The sequence below is a fragment of the Podarcis liolepis genome (genome assembly GCF_965112155.1).
Source record: "Podarcis liolepis genome assembly, chromosome: Z".
In the NCBI taxonomy this organism is placed as follows: Eukaryota; Metazoa; Chordata; class Lepidosauria; order Squamata; family Lacertidae; genus Podarcis; species Podarcis liolepis.
The window spans coordinates 10,866,104-10,887,841 of NC_139570.1; the positions used below are offsets into that span (position 1 = coordinate 10,866,104).

Below are 21,738 nucleotides of genomic sequence, written 5' to 3' on the forward strand. Positions count from 1 at the left end.
AAATATGCATTTTTTTAAAATATCCAGGCCACTGGCAGTGTTTGAGGGACAGTGAACTGGCCCCGTTAAAAAAGTTTGAGGACCCATTGATCACTCCACAGGCAATACCGTGAAGTCCCACTGGAGGTTTTAAAGAGTTTGGATTTGTAAATTACATCAACACCAAAAATATTACCAAGTGGAAAAATCATGAGGATTAAGAAATGTTATTTCTGTGGCCAGATATTAAATTTCTGAGTGCATGCCTGTGAATGCATTATTTTGTGTGTGTGCATGTGTTCTCCACCAAAGTGAATTGGAAGTCTTAAAAAAGCCCTTATTAGAGCAGAGGTTGGGAAATTTTGGCTCTCCTGATCTTGCTGAATGACAACTCCCATCATCTGTGACCATTGGCCATAGGGCTGATGGAAGTTGTAGTTCAGCAGCACCCAGAAAGCTTTGTTTCCCATGCCTGAATTGGATCACCAGAATTTTGAGAGTACTTTCTTGTATATCATATAAAGTATTTTATATAATTCACATAATCCCCTCCCTCAGCTTGTCCTTGCAGTGTTCTTCTCAGATTCTCCCAAGAGTTTTTGGCAAGGGTTTGAAATTCACTGGTACAGCACAGGTGTTGCATGCTAAAAGTTCTCTGGTTCAAGCTCACATCTACTCCGTGGCTTTTCAAAACTCTTCCCTTTTTTTTGGTTCTTTACTGGTTACATCCGAGGTGCTCTATCCCACCTCTACGCATTTCTGCCCCCATTTCCAGCTTTTGCTTGGTACTTCCTTAGCCAAAGCCAATGGCATTCCAATCCCACTTCCAGCCGTGGACGGCGATTGTCACTGGGGGTTTTTGGGTTTTTTTTGCCAGCTTGTTTCAAACTATTCACCCACCAAGACCCAGTTGGAAATTCTCAGCCTTCAATGCAATACATGCCAATTTCACAGCTATTAGCCTTTTGTACTGCTGCCAGCTCCCCTTGTGTGTAGCAAGTATAAACAGTAAATCCAACTAGAAGTTGCTAATTCGCTAGACTATGTGGAATCTCATATTTATTAATGAGCTTCTCTCTACTGGCAACAAGAATTCAGCCAGTACGCATGGGACTGAGAACCAAAAGACATACGCTAACACAATGCTTTTCATCCTTCAGTTTTTAATTCATTAATATTTGTAATAACAAATATTTTTACAAAGGAGGGAGACTGCACATCACAAGACAGAATTCCAGCCCTGATAATGTGGCAGGTTGGTAGGAAGAGACCATTCTGGTGCTTGTGAGTTTGTGGAAGATTCAGGGTTGTGCCGGGAAGATTGGAGCTGCTTCTCTTTACAGGCCGAGCTTGGTCCTCCTCCAGTGTCTCCTTTTGGAGTTGTACCTAGAACAAAAGGGACATGATTAGTAAGCAAGGCACAGCTCTGTCTCTCCATCAGACCAAAATCCCAGGCTGTGTTAAGCAAATAGTAAGCAAGTGAACCGGCCACCCCCTTGCAAATTGCATATGGCACTTTTCAAAGGGACCCACAGCTGTTAGCAGAGGAAAGTGTGACTTTCCCAGAGCCATTTGTGCTCCCCTGCTCCCTCTCACATGAGCACATATTAATATTGTACTATATATGTGAGATAATTTCAATAATTCAGAAGGTACTTAAACACACATGCACATACCCAAAACCCTATGCACTGAGTACTGCTGCATTTCCTATTCTAACAAAATTATAATTTTTAACCAAAATAGTTTTACATTATGGGAGAAAATAAGTTTAAATTCTAAACTTAGAATTTAAATATTTTAAAAATACTACTTGTGTGATTACCTTCCTTTTCCATCCTAATTAAGCTAACAATTCCCCTTCCTGTAGCAGAGGCTCCTAAGTACCAGCCTACTTAATTGAATGGGTGTGGGTGAATTTTAACTAAAGCTTTTGACTTACCTATTAGAAATCTGAACCAATGTCAACTGGTGTGAACTTAAACTTGGGATACATTGTGGGGGCAGCTCTTTGTCCCCAGTAATAAATAAAAATGAGTCTAAAACATCAGCTTTTGGGGTCTGGCAAACCACAAAGAAACTACAGGTGTTTGGAGAATGGCACACATGTGTGTAGCAGGCTTTGGGAAAAGGTATGGCAAGAAGGCAAAAAAAATGCACACATTACGCATCACTGATTACTACCTTTGTCCATGCAGCAGTGGCACCAAGCTGTGGACAGAGTTGTACTGATGGAGTTATCAATCAGTAGTTCTAGCCACTGAAAGTCTTCATGGCTTGTTTTTGTGGGGAAAGCATTCCTTATTATTGCACAACATAAATTCTGATTTTAATTCCTTTTGAGAGGGCTGGAAAGATGGGACTTCTGGATTATCTTTCACTGATAGATCCTGGCCTAATAAAAACACAGCCCTTTAATTCACAACCATAGAGGCATTTCCCCTAGAAAAAGCTTCCATTGGTCATTTTCACTGGAAGTGTTCATTTTGTTCGGAGCTTTCCTTGCACACCTGTCACTGCTAAAAAGGGAGTCTGATTTCACCAGAACAGGCGAGATCGATTCCTAAGTAACAGAATTGCTCTCAGCAGGGACATGGCAGTGCTCCCACAGAATGAAGCACTGTAATTGCAGCCTGCTTTGGGAACACACTTTATCTGGAAAACTCACCTCTGAACAGCTGATATTGGAGACAATGCTCAATGATTCCAACACCACAGCCAACTTATAGCTAGTGGGTAGGTATGGAAAACCCATCATGCTCAAAGGAGGCGTAAAAAGAAACAGTAGGAAGAGAAAGTGTTGCAGCAAGAAAACACACACACACACACACAAAAGATCTGGGGAAAACTGAGTAAGAATGGACCCTTTAACGCTGAGGTTCTAGGGTATGTCAATAGAGACCTTCAATACAGCAGGCCTGCCAAGTCACACAAGGGGTTGGTTCTGGGAGTCCATGTACAAAGGCAAAATCATGCGAAGTCAGGAAACCCCCAGAACCCAAGGCCCCCCAGCAGGCCTTTCCCTCTGCAAAGGTTGCACAGTTTCTTGGATGGCCCCTTCTGACCCCTCCCCCAGCCAGGCTCTCCATGTATTTGTGGCAGGACCACTGCAGTAAAAGGTTCGCGCGAAGGTTAGAAAACGAACAAAAGATGTAAGCTGGAAGTTCAACCAACCAACAGAAAGTCCTGTTGCCAATAAAAGGAAAGCACTAAAGAGAGTTCACTGTGGCATTTACTGTTCACTGTGGCATTTACTGTTCAATCAGCCAAGAAAGAAACTAATGGCTGCTTTCCTTATGGGCAAAGGATAGCATCCAGCGCTTTCAGAAAGATCATGCCCGTGGTGAAGAATCAATTAGCATATAAGTTTGTAGGGGACAGGATTCTCCATTGAGTACACTTACACCAGGAAGTGCAAGCATGATGCAGTATTCCAAAGCAGATGAATGATAAACCACCAGGAGTGGGTATTTCCCATCCACAAAAAGCCCAAGGGAGCTAAATGCTCCAGCAGGACCCCAGTTTCCATGCCTGGAAGGCAATCCCCATACCTGATTTTATTGCCAGTTTTCATGCGGATCCATTGCGGAATGGGCCGGTTCTGCTTCTGCTTCTTAGCAAGAAACCGCTTGATTTTGAAAGTTTTGTGGGAAGACTGGCAGGTTGGAAAGAAAAAAATGAGGAGTCTTAATTATTATATCTCACCTTTTCCTAGTGGGGGCTCAACACCAATGCTCAGAGGCGGTAGAAGATGCCAATAATCAACATCTGGAGGGCCACAGGTTCCCTATTAGGCTCCACTGTTAGACCAGGGAGGGATTCCCTTTCTGCACTACATATTTACAGCTCTGCTATGCTGTAAATATCGGGTCTTCCCCAAAAAAGAATCTCGGGAGCTGGGGTTTGTTAAGGCTGCTGAGAGTTGTTTAAACCACGTTAGGAATAAAAGCTCTCCGAGGGGAACAGGGGTCTCAAGCAAGGCTCAGGCATCCTAAGCAAACTACAGCACCCAGGATCCTTCTGGGGAAGCTGTGACCGTCTGGAGTTGCGTGATGTTCCGCCAATTTTAATAGCGCAGTTGGGGCGAAGGGGAGGCAACTCAGCCCAAAAGTTTACACGGCGAGCTCCTCAATCTCTCGGGAGTGCAACCTACCTCTCGGGGTTGTTGTGAAGATAAAAATATTATGGGATATTGGGCCTGCCGTCCTTTCCCTCCCATCTATTTTGTACTGGGCTCCCCCCGCCTCCCCTTGCAATGAACGAACCAGGATATCAGGGAACCCTTCCCCTCCCCCAAATAGCTACTAGACTTCTTGGGTTTGGACGAGGGTGGGCGTCTCACACTAATTCTACGCGGGGTGCCATGGGGATGGTTAGCAAAGCTGCCCCAGCGGAGGATGGCAACGGATTAACTTACCATATTGAAGCACCACGAACCGCTCACCACAATGGCTACAAACGAAAAGAGGGAGAGGAAGCGGCGCAGAGGCTTATGGGGGAAAGAGGCGGCGTCAGGAAACGGTGCTAGATGTACATACGCGGAAGTGCCGTCAAAAGACGGCAGCGCCCTCTGGCGACTCCAGGAGGCCGTTGCAGGCTTCCGAGCGAGCACGTGCGTGTTTATTAAAAAGTGTGTTTTGAGCTTTGCAATCCTTAAAGCAGTGGTTTTCATCCAGTGTGCAGTGGCACCTTGGGGCGGGGTGCTTTGAAGGATGGTCATGGGTGATGCAAGCAACACTGGCCTCTGTCCCTCTTTCCTTCCCTCCCTCCTCTGATGCCCTCTTGCATCTCTGCCTCCCCCCCCCCCCGCTTGCACAGCTGTTTGTTGTAGCAGCCCTGCTACAAGCTCCCCAAGTGAATGGTACCTCTGGGGCTGGCCAGGGGGTGCTGGTTGCCAGGAGATGAGTGTGATAGGAATTTTGAGGTCTTAAAAGGTAAAGGGACCCCTGACCATTAGGTCCAGTTGTGGCCAACTCTGGGGTTGCGGCGCTCATCTCGCTTTATTGGCCAAGGGAGCTGGCGTACAGCTTCCAGGTGATGTGGCCAGCATGACTAAGCCGCTTCTGGCGAACCAGAGCAGCGCACGGAAACGCCATTTACCTTCCTGCCGGAGCGGTACCTATTTATCTACTTGCACTTTGATGTGCTTTTGAACTGCTAGGTGGGCAGAAGCAGGGACCGAGGAACGGGAGCTCACCCCATCGCGGGGATTCGAACTGCCAACCTTCTGATCGGCAAATCCTAGGCTCTGTGGTTTAACCCAGTGGCGTAGCGTGGGTTGTCAGCACCCGGGGCAAGGCAAGTAATTTGCGCCCCCTAACCCGTGGATTTCGCCCCCTAACCCGTGGATTTGCGCCCCCTAACCCTAACCCCCAGATGTTGCGCCCGGTGCGGCCAGCCCCCCCTGCACCCCCCACACTACGCCACTGGTTTAACCCGCAGCACCACCCACGTCCCTTTTTTGAGGTCTTAGATACATGGTAAAGTTTGTAAGTGTACCAACCAAGCACGTACATAGATCAGCGCAGGAAGACTGACCTGAAACCATTTCGATTCCCAAACTGACCAAATGTTTTCCCTGCAAGAAGGGAGCGGGGGGGGGGGGTCGGGGAGTCTTCCCATTGTCTCAGGAATTGAGTAATCAGCATTTTAATGGGTGACAGACTATCAGGAAAGGCAATCAGATAACCTGGCAAACAGGAAAAACAACATTCAAATTTCCATTTTAGACCGCCTTTTCTGTGATGCAGGTATGCTGTATCTGGGGGGGGGGTCTTAGGTTACACCCCTTCTGTGATGTATGATGCTTCTGGGGGTGGTCTTGATCTACAGGGTGGCAATTTCAAAAGTCTATATAAGGCCTTGCATGCCATTGTTTGGGGATTCCTCCTCCCTCTTGTGTGGGGTGAGTGAGGACCCCGTTGCAACAGATCAATAAAGATCAGGCTTACTAGCTGCTTTTCAATATTCTCTGGTTGGCCTCTGTTATTTTCTCCTACCAATAGGGAACATAAACATACGTAAGGACTCTCTATATGGGCTCTTGGATACCCCATAAGGGAAAAGGGCAATTTTTTGTTTACAACATGAGTAAGCAAGCAAGTGGGTAAGAGAACCCAGCCAGCTAGTTTGAAAAGTGCTTGAGGCTTTGAGGCCTGGCTGGGGGGGGGGGAGGGATTCACAAACAGCTTTTTTAGGGTAACCTAACTGACTGTCCCCCTTCACACCAATCTTTGCTGTTGGGAATGGACAGACAAGTGGGAGACCAGGCTGGCAGGCACTGTGCTGGCCTTTCTTGTGCTTGCTGTGTGCAAGGCCTGCCTGGGAGCTGAAGGGGAGCCTTTCCGCTGTGCAGGCCTGGTAGCACCTGCTGCTGCCTCCCAAGGTAAGGTGCTGGCCTCATGTTCACCTCTGGCCAGGCTCTGCTGGGCCACTAAGGCTGGGGCATTTTCTTCCCAGCCCCCTGTGGGGCACTGTGAGGAGGCACCTCTCACAAGGCACAGGCAGCTGAAATACAGTCATGCCTCTTGTTACGTTTGCTTCAGGTTGCATGCTTTCAGGTTGCGTCCCACGGGGACCTGGAAGTACTGGAAAGGGTTACTTCCGGGTTTTGCCGCTCACGCATGTGCAGACGAGCAAAATGACGTCACGCGCATGTGCAGAAGCGGCGAATCGTGACCCACGCAGACATGGGTTGCGTTCTGCTCATGTTGCGAACAGGCCTCTGGATTGGATTCCGTTCACAACCAAAGGTACCACTGTATATAATTGTTTAAAAGCAGAGGATGACTCCTACTATAGATTTGGGCTTGCAGCAGCTAAAGCAGATAAAAGACGGCCTGTTAAGTGAATCCTCAAAAGGAGAGGTGGGCAGCCACTGGATAAAATGCAGCTGCTGCTTTACTGCAGCCCAGCAAACTTAGGCATTTGAAAACAAAGCTTTTAAAATGCTAAAATACTAACTAACAAAAACCAAGATAAACTGTGGAGCTGCCTCTAACAGGGTCGTCCATGTTCGATGTGTTGGTACTTTCACACTTACAAATAGGTCTAAAATGCTCTATTTTTTGCTGTATTGCAAGTGTAATAAACTCACTTAACTTTCGAGAAGTCAAAAAACATGGGTCTTCACAAAGTCATGGCATATAAGCAGCTGAAATACCATTGAGCAAGTTAAGTGATTTAAATACCTGGGCATTTATATCCATTATAAGTCTGGCTGGGTAACCTGCAGAAAAATTGCTATTAATGCTGCAAAAAGTAGTGTGTCAGGGATCACTCATTTCCATTATTCCAAAGGGAACCAGTATGTTCCAGCAGCCCTGAGGGTATTCAACGCCCTCAACTACTGTTCAACACAACAAGTGCATGGTATCCCAGTTTGAATAAATGCCTTCAACCAGGCTACCGAAAGACTTCAATCAGTTTTTCTCTGAAATTCCTCCCCCCCCCCGGCTATTCTTTGTCTAGAAATAAACCAAAGGCTTTTAGAAATTAAAGCATGGCTGCTATGATACCCAGCTCTACCTGTCTTTCAAATCAGAACCAGTGAAGGTGGGGAAGGTCCTGTGTGCATGCTTAGAGGCAGTTGGAGGATAGATGGCAGCTAATGGATTGAGGTTGAATCCTGACAAGACAGAAATACTGTTTTGGGGGGACAGGGGGCGGGTTGGTGTGGAGGACTCCCTGGTCCTGAATGGGGTAACTGTGCCCCTGAAGGACCAGGTGCGCAGCCTGGGAGTCATTCTGGATTCACAGCTGTCCATGGAGGCACAGGTCAATTCTGTATCCAGGGCAGCTGTCTACCAGCTCCATCTGGTACACATGCTGAGACCCTATCTGCCCGTGGACTGTCTTGCCAGAGTGGTGCATGCTCTAGTTATCTCCCGCTTGGACTACTGCAATGTGCTCTACGTGGGGCTACCTTTGAAGGTGACCCGGAAACTACAACTAATCCAGAACGCGGCAGCTAGACTGGTGACTGGGGGTGGCCGCCGAGACCACATAACACCGGTCTTGAAAGACCTACATTGGCTCCCAGTATGTTTCCGAGCACACTTCAAAGTGTTGGTGCTGACCTTTAAAGCCCTAAACAGCCTCGGCCCAGTATACCTGAAGGAGCGTCTCCACCCCCATCGTTCTGCCCGGACACTGAGGTCCAGCACCGAGGGCCTTCTGGCGGTTCCCTCATTGCAAGAAGCTAAGTTACAGGGAACCAGGCAGAGGGCCTTCTTGGTAGTGGCGCCCGCCCTGTGGAACGCCCTCCCACCAGATGTCAAAGAGATAAACAACTACCTGACATTCAGAAGACATCTTAAGGCAGCCCTGTTCAGGGAAGTTTTTAATGTGTGATATCTTAGTGTATTTTTGGTCTTTGTGGAAGCTGCCCAGAGTGGCTGGGGAAACCCAGGCAGATGGGCAGGGTACAAATAATAAATTATTATTATTATTATTATTATTATTATTATAGCATTTAAGTTTTGTTTGTAGCTGCATTACAGATCTGAACCGAATAGTCTTCTTGTGGCCATGTTAGCTCAATAACAATCATCAGGATGATTAAGGAGGATTGAGAACAAAATTAGACAGATAGGAATCCCATTAGACTCCTAATGTACTGCTTATTGGAAAACCCTGCATTTGAGATAATTAAATGCAGATTGTTAAGACAAGGAATTTCAAGAATTTGGTAGCCAAATCAGGAACAGCATCTGTGCAAGTTTGGAGATGTGCAATGTGAATAGCCAATGGCAACTAATCTCCACCACCCAACCAACCCAAACCAACACATACCACTCACAGAAACATTGTGCCCGAATCAGTTGTGCATGTTCTTTTGCATTGCCTCTTGTGTTTAGACAATTCGATCCAAGTTCATTAATCAGTTGGCTGTTAGCAGGAGTGGCAGTCAGATGAGTGTAAAGTAGCCTTCCTAATGTTTACCCAGGGTGGGGATAAGATGGAAATAGGCAGGTTCCTGCAACATGTAATGAGGATTCGTGAATATTATACAACAGTATTTTTAAAGTTAGGTGCAGATTTTGCTGAGTGATGTGATTGTACTGAACCTTTCAGAATTTTGTCTATATGCCAATAAAGGTTTGAGATTGAATTAAAATTGGCAAGTAACCAGTCAAGTTCAAGTTGCAGGTAGTATCTTCATATGTATTGTAAATCACTTTGAGATGCCTCATAGCAAGCCATAAATGAAAAACAACTGACATGCAGCCTTTTAAAAATTAAAGTTGCAGTCAGCTGGGTGGACGGGCAGATGATTAACAGGATCATAAATGGTAGGATCAAGGGGGAATTTAACCCTCTACATCTTGCTGCAGCAGCCAGGATCTCTTTTCATTTATATATTTTTTTTAAAAAAAATTGAAAGATTATTGAAGCCCACCCTCATATGATCTTGGACATGATAAAACTTCAAAGACACAAAGATGCTAAATAATTACATAAAAAATACTAACAAGCAATTTTAAATGCTACTTCATAGAGTTTTATTAAGTATCAAATAGGGTACTGCCACAAAGAGGAGGTACAACTCTTAGCAAAACTTTCCTGGGTTACCAGATGCTCTACAGCTTCGGTAAAAACAGTGCACAATTAAGACGGATCATTTTTCCTATGAGATACCAGGAAACAAAAGAAGGTCGAATGCAGGGACTGTTGAGGACTATGCAGCTACCTTCAATATACATCTATATCTGGACTTTAGAAGACATGTGTAAAAAACAACAACACGTTTCCTATGGCGAAGTTCATTTTCCTTCAAGCTATACAAATGTTAAGTGAAAGAACAAAGAAAAATATTAGCATCCACACCTTGTTCTGAAAATTCATTTTGCAGTCGGCTACAAGCAGCACACCAGACAAAAAGATGTCTTCAGTACCAAGATTATGTTGGACCTTCCCACGCTACCTCCAGTTAATGAAACAGGTCAGAAGACCACACTCCACACAGCACAGTGGTAAAAGACAATTTAACACTTGAACAAACATGAGGCTCCAACATGGCTGTATGTTAAGTGCAAATACTGGTTCGTGGCTTTTATCTGAAAGACAGCACTCATTCTGGGCAACCACTCGTCCTATTTTAGGGTGACAAGGCCTTTCCACTCTTCAGAGATGGAAGTTTTCTCCCCCTTGTGGTTTTGCTGCCACTACCTCCCACAACTGAAAATGTATTGAGGACGCCCAAGCCCAGAGTCCCAAATCTGCAACGAGGACCTGAAACCAGATACATCCAAAAGTACTGTTCCCCCTTTATTCCCTCCTCTTCTCTACAAGGCACTTTTGGACTACAAAGTTAATGCTCTTTGGCTGCTAGGTCAGTGAGGAAGCACAACACTTGTCACTCTTCTTTTGTGTTACTGGTCTCGCACTCCTGCTTCTTATCCACTCCTTGATCAGGTGACTTTGCAGAGCTTTCATCATAGCCTGACAAACGACTTCGATTCCGAGCTCCTGGTTGATAGAGCTGCATGGCTGGGCGATCCTTAAATTAAGAATACATAAAGCTGTGATGCATAACAGTGAAAGAGTACCAGACCTGGAACAGAGATATAGGTCCAATCCCCTTGCTGCCACCCCACCCCTCCGCCTTGAAGTTCCAGGGCTTTTGGTTAAGGGGAATATATGGGATAGCCCCACAGGTGCTACTCCTGAACTTCTTACAAAAAAAGAGCAGAAATAAATGTCACTTACTAGATAAGCAAGCCAATCATTTCTACAATCCTGTAATTGCAATCCTATGCATTCCCAGTGGGAAATAAGTTGTACTACAAATAAACCTTATTTTGTAATGTCCTTAGATGCAGTCATATTTTTTTAACATTCTGTGTCTATAATAAAGAGCTGCATACACCCACGGCCTAACAAAGAACAATGATTTTATTACTGAATCAATCAGCACCTTGTTTCTAATGCGATCCCTCTTAGCCATATCTTCTTTTTTCTCCTCTTTGGTTACTTTCTCGGATTTTTCTGCATTGCCCATGTACTCTGCCAATTCAGCTCTCTTCCCTTTCTCTCGCAATGAGTCTCTTTCCCTTTTCACATCTTCCTCCTTTCTTCTAAAAACCTTCTCTTTCTCGAAGCGCTCTTTCTGCCTCCTTCTCTCTTCTTCTTGGCGTCGGAGTTTGTCTCTTTCTCTTTGCATTCTCTCATACTCTCTGTCTCGGTCATATTCTCTCTCTCTTTCTCTATAGTCTTTTCCACAGTCATCTTCCAATCTGTATGAAAAGAGACTTGGGAGATTCAATCCGGAGAGAAGACAGTAAAATGAAGCCCTATCGCCACTATATTGCCATGCAGACACTAAAATGACGCCCTGGAAAGAGAGCATCCTGGAAAGAGTTCTAACCAAGTATCAGCTACTGTACATTTCTTGAAAACCACAGCCAAAGATAACACAAGGCTATTTACTAAACCAGAAATTCTCAAGGCTGTTTCTCACGCTTCGTGCGGCAACAAACCCAGCTTTGCAGCTGAACTTAAATTCAACAGCAGTCAATCCTAGTTCTCTGGCATTTGTAACACTTCGCTTTTCAGTTTACACTCTGAGAAGCGTACCTAAAAATAATTAAATTCTAATATGCGAAGGGACCGTAACTGAGCTGCATTTCTGACAATCTGCTCTTCAGCCATTTGTATAAATGCGAGAAGGACTGGAAAGACCAAAAGGTGGTCCCTCCACAGTTCTAATCTGGAACACTAGTCAACTTTAGAATTTAAAAGCAGATCTCGTACGAGGCAGCCTAATTAATAATCATATTCTGAGAAATAAGGATATGTACTGAAATGAAAGCACTAACTTTTTGGACTTCTCCTCCTTCGCCTCCCCATCGGAGCGCCTGGCTGGCATACTGCTGATTGCACTTGCTGCCTTTTCCTCCCTCGGGCTCTCTTTCTCCGGTTTCTTGGCCTTTTCTTTCTTTTCAAAGTCTCTTTCATCTTTTTCTGGCTTCTTAAGTAGCTAGGAAGAGAACAAATTTAGTTTTCCTTACTAAGTTAATTCTGCTGCTAACTGTGCTAGGATGCTGGTCTGCACTGAAAGGCAAGGGCGTACCTGGTGCATAATACAAGAGTAAAGATATTAGCATTTCGTGACTAGCTATTTCCATGATTCACTGTTTCTTATCATTACCAGAACTTTGCTTTTAAAAAAATTTCCCAATGCAATCCAATACTTCTGAGGACACATCCCACTGAGTCCAGTGGTGTTTACTCTCAGGCTTAATGGTATAGGATCATGGCCTTATTCTATGTTCTGCTTTTTATTCTCAAGAGATTTCTACGGCTAGCCTCTTGTGCAATAAATAAGAACTTGTCACCACTGTTTGTTTACACAGTGCCTTCAAAACACATGCTGTACAGAACAGAGTACTATTCTATAATACTTTAATCTAAGTCTGTATAACTTAGTCCCAAGCATGCATAGGATTGCAACCTCAAATAACTGTGTGCATGCAAAAAAAGAGCACACTTTATACAAAGCCAAATGCAAAATTTCTCTCATATTTCACGAGTGTGAATACGAAAGCAACATATGGGCAATGCATCCTACAGGAATGAAGGCATACCTTAATCTTTGGTTCATCCTTTGATTTGTCCCTTTCTTTTTCTGGGCATCGCTCCACTTTCTTTGTTTTTTCGGCTTCTTTCCTTTTCCTTCTTTCTTCCTCTTTCCATTTTCTTCTTTCTTCTTCTCGTTGTCTTTTCCTCTCTAGTTCTCTCCTCCTCCTCTCCTCTCGTTTTTCTTCTCTAAGCCGCTGTAAGATGGGGGGGAAAGATGTAGTGAGACTTTAGCCAAGTCTTTATGGTGGGACAGGAGAGATTTTGCATCATAAACTGCTCCAAAAGCTCCAAACTGAGTGAATGGGTGGTAAACCATAGAATCGTCGAGTTGGAAGGTACCCTGGGGATCATCTAGTCCAACCCCCTGAAATGCAGGAATATGCAGCTGTCCCATACAAGGGTTGAACCTGCAACCTTGGCGTTATCAGCACCACGCTCTAACCAACTGAGCTATCCAATTGGCTAATGGCATATAGCACTAGGAACAGTTCTGTATATGTATTAAGAAGTTAGAAGCTCACAAATAGAAAAGATTTATTTGAGCACTGTAATAACAATCATTACCTTTACCCGACAACATAACCTATTGCTCTCCTACCTATTAACCATGGATCTAAGGACGTCAAATAAAATTTTTAACAGAGGATTTTAGATATAGATCTCCAGGAGCTTCAAGGAGCTGCAAGGGTACTCTGTTCCCCATAGTCACTGGGGTTACTATGAACCTTTGTAAAGATGGAACGCCATACTTGAGTTGGTAAACAATCCTTAAACCTAGGAAGTATTTCTCTCTGGCAAGGTTTAATGTTCTTCCCTCGAATTTATTAGATGGCAATAAAAATGCTAGCACATTTGCAAAGCTAAGCAGGGTCTAGTATGGTTTCAAATTAGATGGGGGACCACGTGTTGAGATTCTTGAATTACAGCGGGTTGGCCTGGTTAACCCTTGGTGTCCCTTCCAACTCTACAATTCCATATTATAATGCTGAAGAACAACAAATGCTGCCCCTGTAACAATGCTGAGGTGAGGTCTGTATTGCATATCTTTTTCTATTGTAGTTTTCATCAAGGGGCTAGGAAAGACCCAGTATATCCTATTACAAAGTCGCCCCATCCCCCCCTTGCCCCTCTGCGTCTCTAAAGATCACTTTGCTTCACAGTTACAATTGTTCCAGTGTAACCAATTGTTAAAGAACAATTGGCAAAGTTTTTGAATATTTTTATTAGATGCCTTATGACTAATGTACATATATTATATCTACTATATATTTTGGAAAGTGGTTTGTCTGCCGCTTCCTGTTCTTCATAAGTTTCACCACTTCTCAGGATATTGTCACCAAACATGGCCTGAGAGTTTTGGAGCTGACAGTCATCATCAATGCTTGGATGCTGGCTGCCATTTTGATTCAAGATGGCAGACCAAATCATGACCTTGGTGTTATCTTGCCCCAATTTTTGGCTTGATGGGTCCAAATTTACAAATCTCACTATCCATTTTTTTAAAAGAACACAGCATTTTTTGGTTTCTACAAATTCCCATGCCATGCGCTTCCCACATATATTCATTCTAGAATTTTAATTCTGTGTTTTCCAGCTGTATTAATATTTTCATGAATGTTATCAAGACTAATTGTCAATTGCTATGTTTTAATGGTCCGCTGACTGCTATTTAACAAAATTAATTTGAGCAATTACCTTTACCCTACCCCAAAACATATATTCTGAAATTATGCAAAATTCAGAGTTGCTGTATTAGGACACCTGTGGGAATAATGATTTTAAAACATTCATTTCACCCTGGTAGCCTCTTCCAAAGAAAGCTGGAAATGCCAAAGTACACATAACAAGATCCAGTAACAGGCTTTTCAATCTCACTCACTACTGCCATGAGATTAAGTGTTATTGGACAGCATTCAAATATTCAAAAATGCCAACATAATTAAGCAGGCTGTTCTGAAATAATTGTTACCTGTTTATTCTTCAAGAAGTTCAACAGAGGAGTTGTTTTTTTTGCTAAAGAATGTAAAAGAAAGTGCTTTTGTATTTATTTCAACACATTTTATTTGTGGAAATAATGCAAGAAGAATATTCATATGAAAATTTTAAGTTACGAAACAAAACTGAAATTATGTATAACCAAAACTCACCAAATGTAGTACAAATACATATAGTTATGCTGAGACAAAAATTCTTTTCTGTTGTTTCCGTATGGGGAAATAAAAATGCTGTCCATCTTCATGTATCTAACTAAATTAAGATCTTCCCTCATTACAGTGGTACCTCAGGTTACAGACGCTTCAGGTTACAGACGCTTCAGGTTACAGACTCCGCTAACCCAGAAATAGTACCTCGGGTTAAGAACAGTTTCAAGTTAAGAACGGACCTCCGGAATGAATTAAGTTCTTAACCCGAGGTACCACTGTATTTGTTCTGGAGGTCTGTTCTTAACCTGAAACTGTTCTTAACCTGAAGCACCACTTTAGCTACCGCTGCGCCACCGCTGCACGATTTCTGTTCTCATCCTGAAGCAAAGTTCATAACCCGAGCTCATATTTCTGGGTTAGCGGAGTCTGTGACCTGAAACCTATGTAACCTGAAGCGTATGTAACCTGAGGTACCACTGTACTATTTCAAAAATAGCAATTGATTTTTTAAAAGGTAAAACAGTAAAAATGAAAAAATCACGACCATACTTTAAAGCATACAAAACTTAAAATACTAAAACAGATTAAAACTACCTCAACTTTCTAATCCTCTAGGGAGGCTTGTCTAAACAACAGTATTTTTAGCAGGTGCTGAAAAAGGAGTGAAATTGCCTGCTTGGTCTCAATAGGCAGGGAGTTCCAAAGATTAGGCGCTGCCATGCTATGTTCTGTAACTATATGCTGTGTAACAATACTTTTTATACCAATTAATTCTTTGTTTCTTGCTTCTATTTCCTCCAGCAATGTCTCAGGGGTGGATGTTAATTTTTCATCATCAGCACTATAGTTTTCCAAAAACTTCTTATATTCTGGATCTGATGAGGAACCAAAGAGTAAGAACCATAAATATACGCACTTAAAAATGATACATAACATGTAAAGCTAAAAGAAACAAGACCTCCAGCTGTCATGTTAGATATATGCTCTGCTTTTGAATAAAGTATGTTGTTTCTACAGTACTGTTTTTATCTACCCGTAAAATACAACAACCTAGGGTGCAGTTCTATACATGCTTAACTGGGAACCAACCCCATTAAATTCAATGGACTTTACTTCCAGGTAGACATGCAGAGGTTTGTGCTGTCAAAAGGCTCTTTACACATCAGCAAGTGTGCATCAACCAAACATTAAATTCTCCCTAATAACCAGACAGAATAATCACTGTGAATAGAAAGTGTGGCAATATCCTTAAAAATGGTTAATGGCAATACTATGTAACATTATTAGATCACATTAATAAATATTATGCAGTATTGCCATTAACTGTGGCATATGGACTTCTGACATGCAATAGGTCACTTTGATCACAAGATTTTATAATCTGTATCAAGGCAGCAGCTTCTTCTGTTGGCAATTTTCAATTGGTTTTAACGGCAGGTGCAATAAATTTTGCTCCTCGCCCGCCCCGCCCCCACAATATAATGCCTAATATCTGCTAATAGAAAAATGACCCACCCCCTTCAGAGATCTGCCCAGACAAGGTACAAGAAGTGGACAAGCCGCTGCAAGAACCGCACTAAAAATGCATCAAGTCCAATTTCCTACTTTGACATCCTGCGGAGGAATTTCTGCCATGAGACTATCAGCAAAGTAGACTGTAAGGAATTAAACCTAGCAAGTGAAAAGACTTAGCTCTGTCAAGTTTAGTAAATGATCTAGGCGTGAGAAAGGTGAAAAATTAGGGCATGTGGGGACAAGCAGAGCAATACTATGGTATGCTGGTGGCCTGTATCTAAGAAACTTTGCCTCAAACACATTATGAATTGATTTTATGTATGTAGTGTTGTTTAAAACTGTTTGTATGTGTGATTGCTCTTTGTATGTTTTTACTGTATTGTAAATCACTTTGGGATGGCTCATGGAAGTAAATGAAAACTCTACACTGGAAGTATTTTCATCGAATGACAGCAGCGACTGCTACTACTCACCATCTTCAATGGTTCCAGCTTTGGCATCCTTTTTCTTACTCTTCTTTTTGGCAGCTTTTTGAAATGGCGCAAATTCCACTACAGCAGGATATTCTAGACCTGTTCATATATAAAAATATTAAAGACAACAACAAAAATGTTAAGAATGGAAAAACCTTTTCTTTTTGTGTGTGTGTGCGGGGGGGGGGGGGGGACGGGACTATATCTCAAAACCAAGAAACCCCACAATCAAGGTAATGTTTTGAGACATGAGATTCACAAAACTCATTTCTTGCCAGACATGAGCTGTCTGTCCAGGCCTCCTGCAACAGGAGCTAATTGGAGAAAATACCTCCATTGCTAACCAAACCAATACTATGGTTTATATCCTGCTCACCTGGGAAAACAATTGAACTGGCCCTGAAACTACAAAATAGTTCTGATACATTTTATGAACTGGCAAATTGGATCATTTTTAAAAAAATTTAAATCATGATATGAAAGCTACTTGTCTGGTTATTCAAAAGCAAACACTTACATGAGACTATCCTATCAGAAACAATAGAGGGGGGGAAATTGGCAGTATAAAGAAGGGTAAGCAATCAAAATAATATAATTCTATTATTCTAGAGTGCTATTTCAGCTACTGTTGCTCAAGTAGAGAATGCTAAAGCAGCATCCCATACCATGCAGAGCTAATGAACTCTGTTTTGCATGTCAGTACTGTACAATTAAAGTTATTATTACCAGAAATTATGTGTGCCTTGCAAATCCATAAAAAGGATTGGGTCTCTCTGGATCCACAACAGAAATGTGGCACTAGCTGTGCTTCTTCGCCACACCCAAAGCCATCTGCTTATGCGGTGCAAAGCAGCAGCTATCCCTAATTAGCAGATTAAGGTAGATCCTCAGTACAGTAGAAGATAGGATTTAGACAAGGGACAGGGTACTTTGAGCCTCCCCAGATGTTGTTGGACTCTAACTCCCATAAACTGAAGCAGAGATGGCCAATGATCAGGGGTCTGGGAGTTGTTGTTTAACAACATCTGGAACGCCACAGGTTCCCCATTATTGATGCACACTACAAACCTAAGTGTACTTATTCAGAAGCATGTCCAATTGCCGCTTGTGCAATTTACTTTCGAGAAAGTGTGCTTAGGAATGGGCTGTTAAAACAACAGTCCAAGAAAGATTATTTTGAGATGAACTGCACTAAAATCAAAGGTACCTACTACCACATTATAATGCACTGAATTGGGCTATAAGCTGTCCTTTGAAATCTTTAGTCAAGTAATAAATGCATGGGTTTTCCAGAATTACAGTTTAATTACGGTATAAATGTATGCCAACATGTTTTAAAGCAGATATGATATACAGAACCAAGTTTTAGGCTTACTTGCCTTTGTGATCAACAAAAACATAACCATCAAAGCGATCCCTGAACAGAACAATGTCTTCTTGGTTTTTAAAGTTGATGTATGCTCTGGAAAACATGTGAGGGTACAAACTGCAGAAGGACAGAAAATGGCAATGTATAAGGAAACGTCGCTGAGTGATGATTGTAAATATACACAATACAGATGGATGTAAAACAGAAAGACATTTATGACATGACATTGTTACATGAAGCACAGCCAAATGTTTATAGTTCCTTTTACCTGGAGTCATTAGCAAAGAATTCAAAATAGTCATGTTCAGGCAAAGGTTGGAGATGTTCTTCAAGCTGTTCCTTGGTCAAGCTGGGAGGCAGGCGTCGAATCACTACCTTAAAGAAAAAGTTGCATTTGTTTACAAAAACTAGGTGTATTATACAATATTTTTTCTTTAAAAAAAACAAGGTTCCATCATACAGTGGTACCTGGGTTGTCAAACCACTTAGTTGTCGAACAAATCGGCTCCTGAACGCTGCAAACCTGGAAGTGAGTGTTCCTGTTTGTGAACGTTCTTTGGAAGCCAAATGTCCAGCACGGCTTCTGGTTCAGTGCAGAAAGTTCCTGCAGCCAATTGGAAGCCACGCCTTGGTTTTCAAACCGTTCTGGGAGTTGAACATTTTCCCGGACCGGATTAAGTTTGACAACCAAGGTATTTCAAAACAAAGGAAAATACCTTAGACAGGGTGACATTTCTACCACAGATTTCATAATAAACCAGCTTCTCTGCAGTCCGTGCTCTTCTGGCATGTAAATCTCTGTGTAATGAATTCCATCAAGTAAAGAAAAAATGCCGACCTGTCCTACAATAATCTGATGTTTTTCCATTGCTATAGTTTTTTTGGATCCACACTTGTATATACACCAACACACACACACGAAAATATCCACTAGACTATATGCTTTGTACACAAAAGGTTCCATGTTTAATCCCTAGCATCCCCAGGTAGGTATGGAAGGTAATCTTATCCGACATACTGGTGGAGCCACTTGGCAGTCAGCACAGAGAAGACTGATAGGTCAATAACGTTAATCAGTACAAGGCAGCTTCCTACGTAATCTTTCAACCAGTCTGTTGCATCATGTTCGTACCAACTGAAAGACATTTTTGCACACCAATTATTTACTGGGTAGTAATGCATGGCAAGTAATAATGCTCTTTGGTGACTAGAATGTGAGTGTTCCTTAATAAGAGAGCTTTATCAAAACAGAGATTTAAAAATGGTGCAATCTGAGGCCAGTTTATACAGTGAGCAGAACTGAAAAGAAAACCCCTGTTCTGGACCACTTCTGGTATAGGCCAGCTAAACCAGGTGAGAGCAAACCCTTGGTGAGTTTGGAGCACTTCCCCTGCTTACGAAGACAAGTTCCAGCAGATTTGGCAGATGAGACCAATAGTGGATCCAATGGTCAAGAAGGCAGTCTCTGCACATTCTGTAGAAGGAAGCGAGGGGCAGGTGGGGCTGGGAAGGAGCAGGAAAACCCCGATCCCAAACCTCATCTGCCTGGGGAAGAAGAAAAGGCTAAAACACTGCACATATCTGGACTGGGGTTGTACGCCTCCTTCCAACAACTTCTGCAGCCAAGCTGATGCCAAACGTTTTGCTCTTTGGAGTGGCGAGTCAGCGGTGAAGCCCAGGACCTCTACTGCACAACACTGCCCAGGCTTGCAGTGACCCAGGCAGGTGCTAAATGCAGCACTTTGACTTCACCCCAGGCGCTCCATCGTCTCTCGGGGTACAGATACCCACACAGACATTTCAGGCTGCAGGTGACAGTGGTGGCCGTCAGCAGAGTTTATGCGACGGTAGGGGAATGGGGAATAACGCACGCACGCGCACCCGTCTTTTGAAACCTTGCGACTTAAAAGTATTCCCGCACCTCCTCTCTCGCCCCCCGACCCCCAACCTGCGGATTAAGGAGAAAAAGCCATCGCGTCAGGAGAGGCGAAGAGCCCAGGTCTCCATGCACTGCTGGGGGAAACCGCACGCGAATATTTTTGTCGCCCCACGAGCGAGAGGGAGGCTGACGCCACGGGGCTACGGTGCGCAGCAAGGCGCCGTCGGCCCCGCGGAGTCCAGCCCAGCCCGAGGGAAAGGCGCCGCACCTGCCGGGGGACCCCGACCCCGACGGGCCCCGCGCGGGGAGCTTCTCTGCTTTGCGCACCTTGCTCAGGATCTCTTTCTTGTCCTTCGGACGCTCCAGCCTGTCCGGTTCGCCTCCCGCCTTGGCGTCCGCTGCCACCGCCACCGCCGCTGCTCCCACGCCGCCGGTCGGGGTGACGGGAGCCCCTCGCTTCTCCTTCGGCCGCGCGTTCTCCTTGTCTTCCTTCATTGCGAACGCGGAGAGCCCCACCAGGCCTTCGCCCGTCAACGCCCGCGCCGCCGATGCCTCCCTCCGCCCGCGCCTCGCCAGATCCGCGCGCCCATTGGCCGCCGCTGCTCTCGCAGGAACGGGAGGGGGAGAGCGGGACGCCGCTGCCGGCGGCAGCAGCATAGTAAACAACGGCGCCACAGCGCCCCCTCGGCCGGCGAGAGGAGAGCCCGGCGCTCAGACCCAGGGGAGAGGCGCTTTCCCGCGACTACATCTCCCAGCATGCTCCGAGGTTGCCCGTCTTAGTGGGGCTCTTCAATTCGCTTGAGGCTTCGGGACTACATCTCCCAGCATGCACCGCGACAGGCATCCTCCTCTTAGTGGGGCGTTTCAATTCGTCGGATGCTTCGGGACTACGTCTCCCAGCATGCACCGCCCCGCGGAGAGATTGCCTAATTTTAGTAGGGCGCTTCAATTGGCTGGATGCTTCGGGACTTCATATCCCAGCATGCACCGCCCCGAGGAGACGTTGGCTCATCCCAGTGAGGCGCTTCAATTCGCGTGATGCTTCGGGACGACATCTCCCAGCGTGCTCAGCCCCGCGGAGAGGTTGCTTAATTTTAGTGGGGCGTTTCAATTCGCTGGATGCTTCAAGAATACGTCTCCCAGCATGCACCGCCCAGCGGAGAGGTTGCCTAATTTTAGTGGGGCGTTTCAATTCGCTGGATGCTTCGAGACTACATCTCCCAGCATGCTCCGCCAACCCCCAAAAAAGTTTCCCGCATCTTTAAAAGGTTCAATTCCCGGCATGCACTGCGGCCTGTCAGGCACCTAACAGTTGCAATATATATCGTGGCTTTTATATATAGGTATAAATATACTGTAAGATATAGTGTAAGATATATAGTGTAAGAGAGGAGAGCGATAACCAATGAGCCTTTAAACAGAAACCAAACAAATCGCCTCAGAGCGTTCCGCGGGGCTTGTCGCCATAGCAACATCATCCCTTAACCCTGTCGTGGCCATGACAGGGGGGCGGGGGGCACATGCGCAGCTGACGCCTTTGGAGCGGGGGAGGGAGGGAAGGTTGCCCTCTGGGCCACGCTGCCTGAAGCTCGCGATAGTAGGGCTGTTGGCGGAGCATGCGCAGGAGCTCTGCTTTGAGGGCGAAGTCGTGTGGCAGCTCTGCTGACTGAGAGGTCGCCAGGGTCGCGGAGGGAAAGAGCCGCGCAGCCATCGGGATGTGGTACGAGATCTTGCCCAGCTTGGGCCTCATGTACGTGTGCCTGGTCATCCCCGGCGTGAGCACCGCCTACATCCACA

At 44.6% G+C, this 21,738-nt stretch overlaps 2 protein-coding genes across 3 annotated transcripts; both read right to left on the reverse strand.

Moving 5' to 3' along the window:
• Positions 1-1,125: 1,125 nt before the first annotated feature.
• Positions 1,126-4,714, reverse strand: RPL39 (ribosomal protein L39). Its single transcript, XM_083484539.1, has 3 exons — positions 4,397-4,714; positions 3,531-3,634; positions 1,126-1,365 (listed from the first exon to the last, which is right to left on the reverse strand). Exons 1-3 carry the CDS (start codon positions 4,697-4,699, stop codon positions 1,317-1,319), a joined length of 456 nt encoding a protein of 151 aa, XP_083340665.1. The 5' UTR covers positions 4,700-4,714; the 3' UTR covers positions 1,126-1,316.
• Positions 4,715-9,458: 4,744 nt separating this feature from the next.
• UPF3B (UPF3B regulator of nonsense mediated mRNA decay) lies at positions 9,459-21,431 on the reverse strand. 2 transcript variants are annotated; one of them, XM_083486453.1, is made up of 10 exons: positions 20,269-21,431; positions 18,331-18,437; positions 18,073-18,179; positions 16,694-16,792; positions 15,470-15,580; positions 14,531-14,574; positions 12,567-12,755; positions 11,799-11,959; positions 10,898-11,216; positions 9,459-10,480 (listed from the first exon to the last, which is right to left on the reverse strand). In XM_083486453.1, exons 1-10 carry the CDS (start codon positions 20,596-20,598, stop codon positions 10,337-10,339), a joined length of 1,611 nt encoding a protein of 536 aa, XP_083342579.1. In that variant the 5' UTR covers positions 20,599-21,431; the 3' UTR covers positions 9,459-10,336. The 2 variants fall into 2 exon arrangements, with proteins under 2 accessions (XP_083342579.1, XP_083342580.1); XM_083486454.1 differs by having other exon boundaries at positions 11,799-11,950; positions 20,269-20,736.
• Positions 21,432-21,738: the final 307 nt, after the last annotated feature.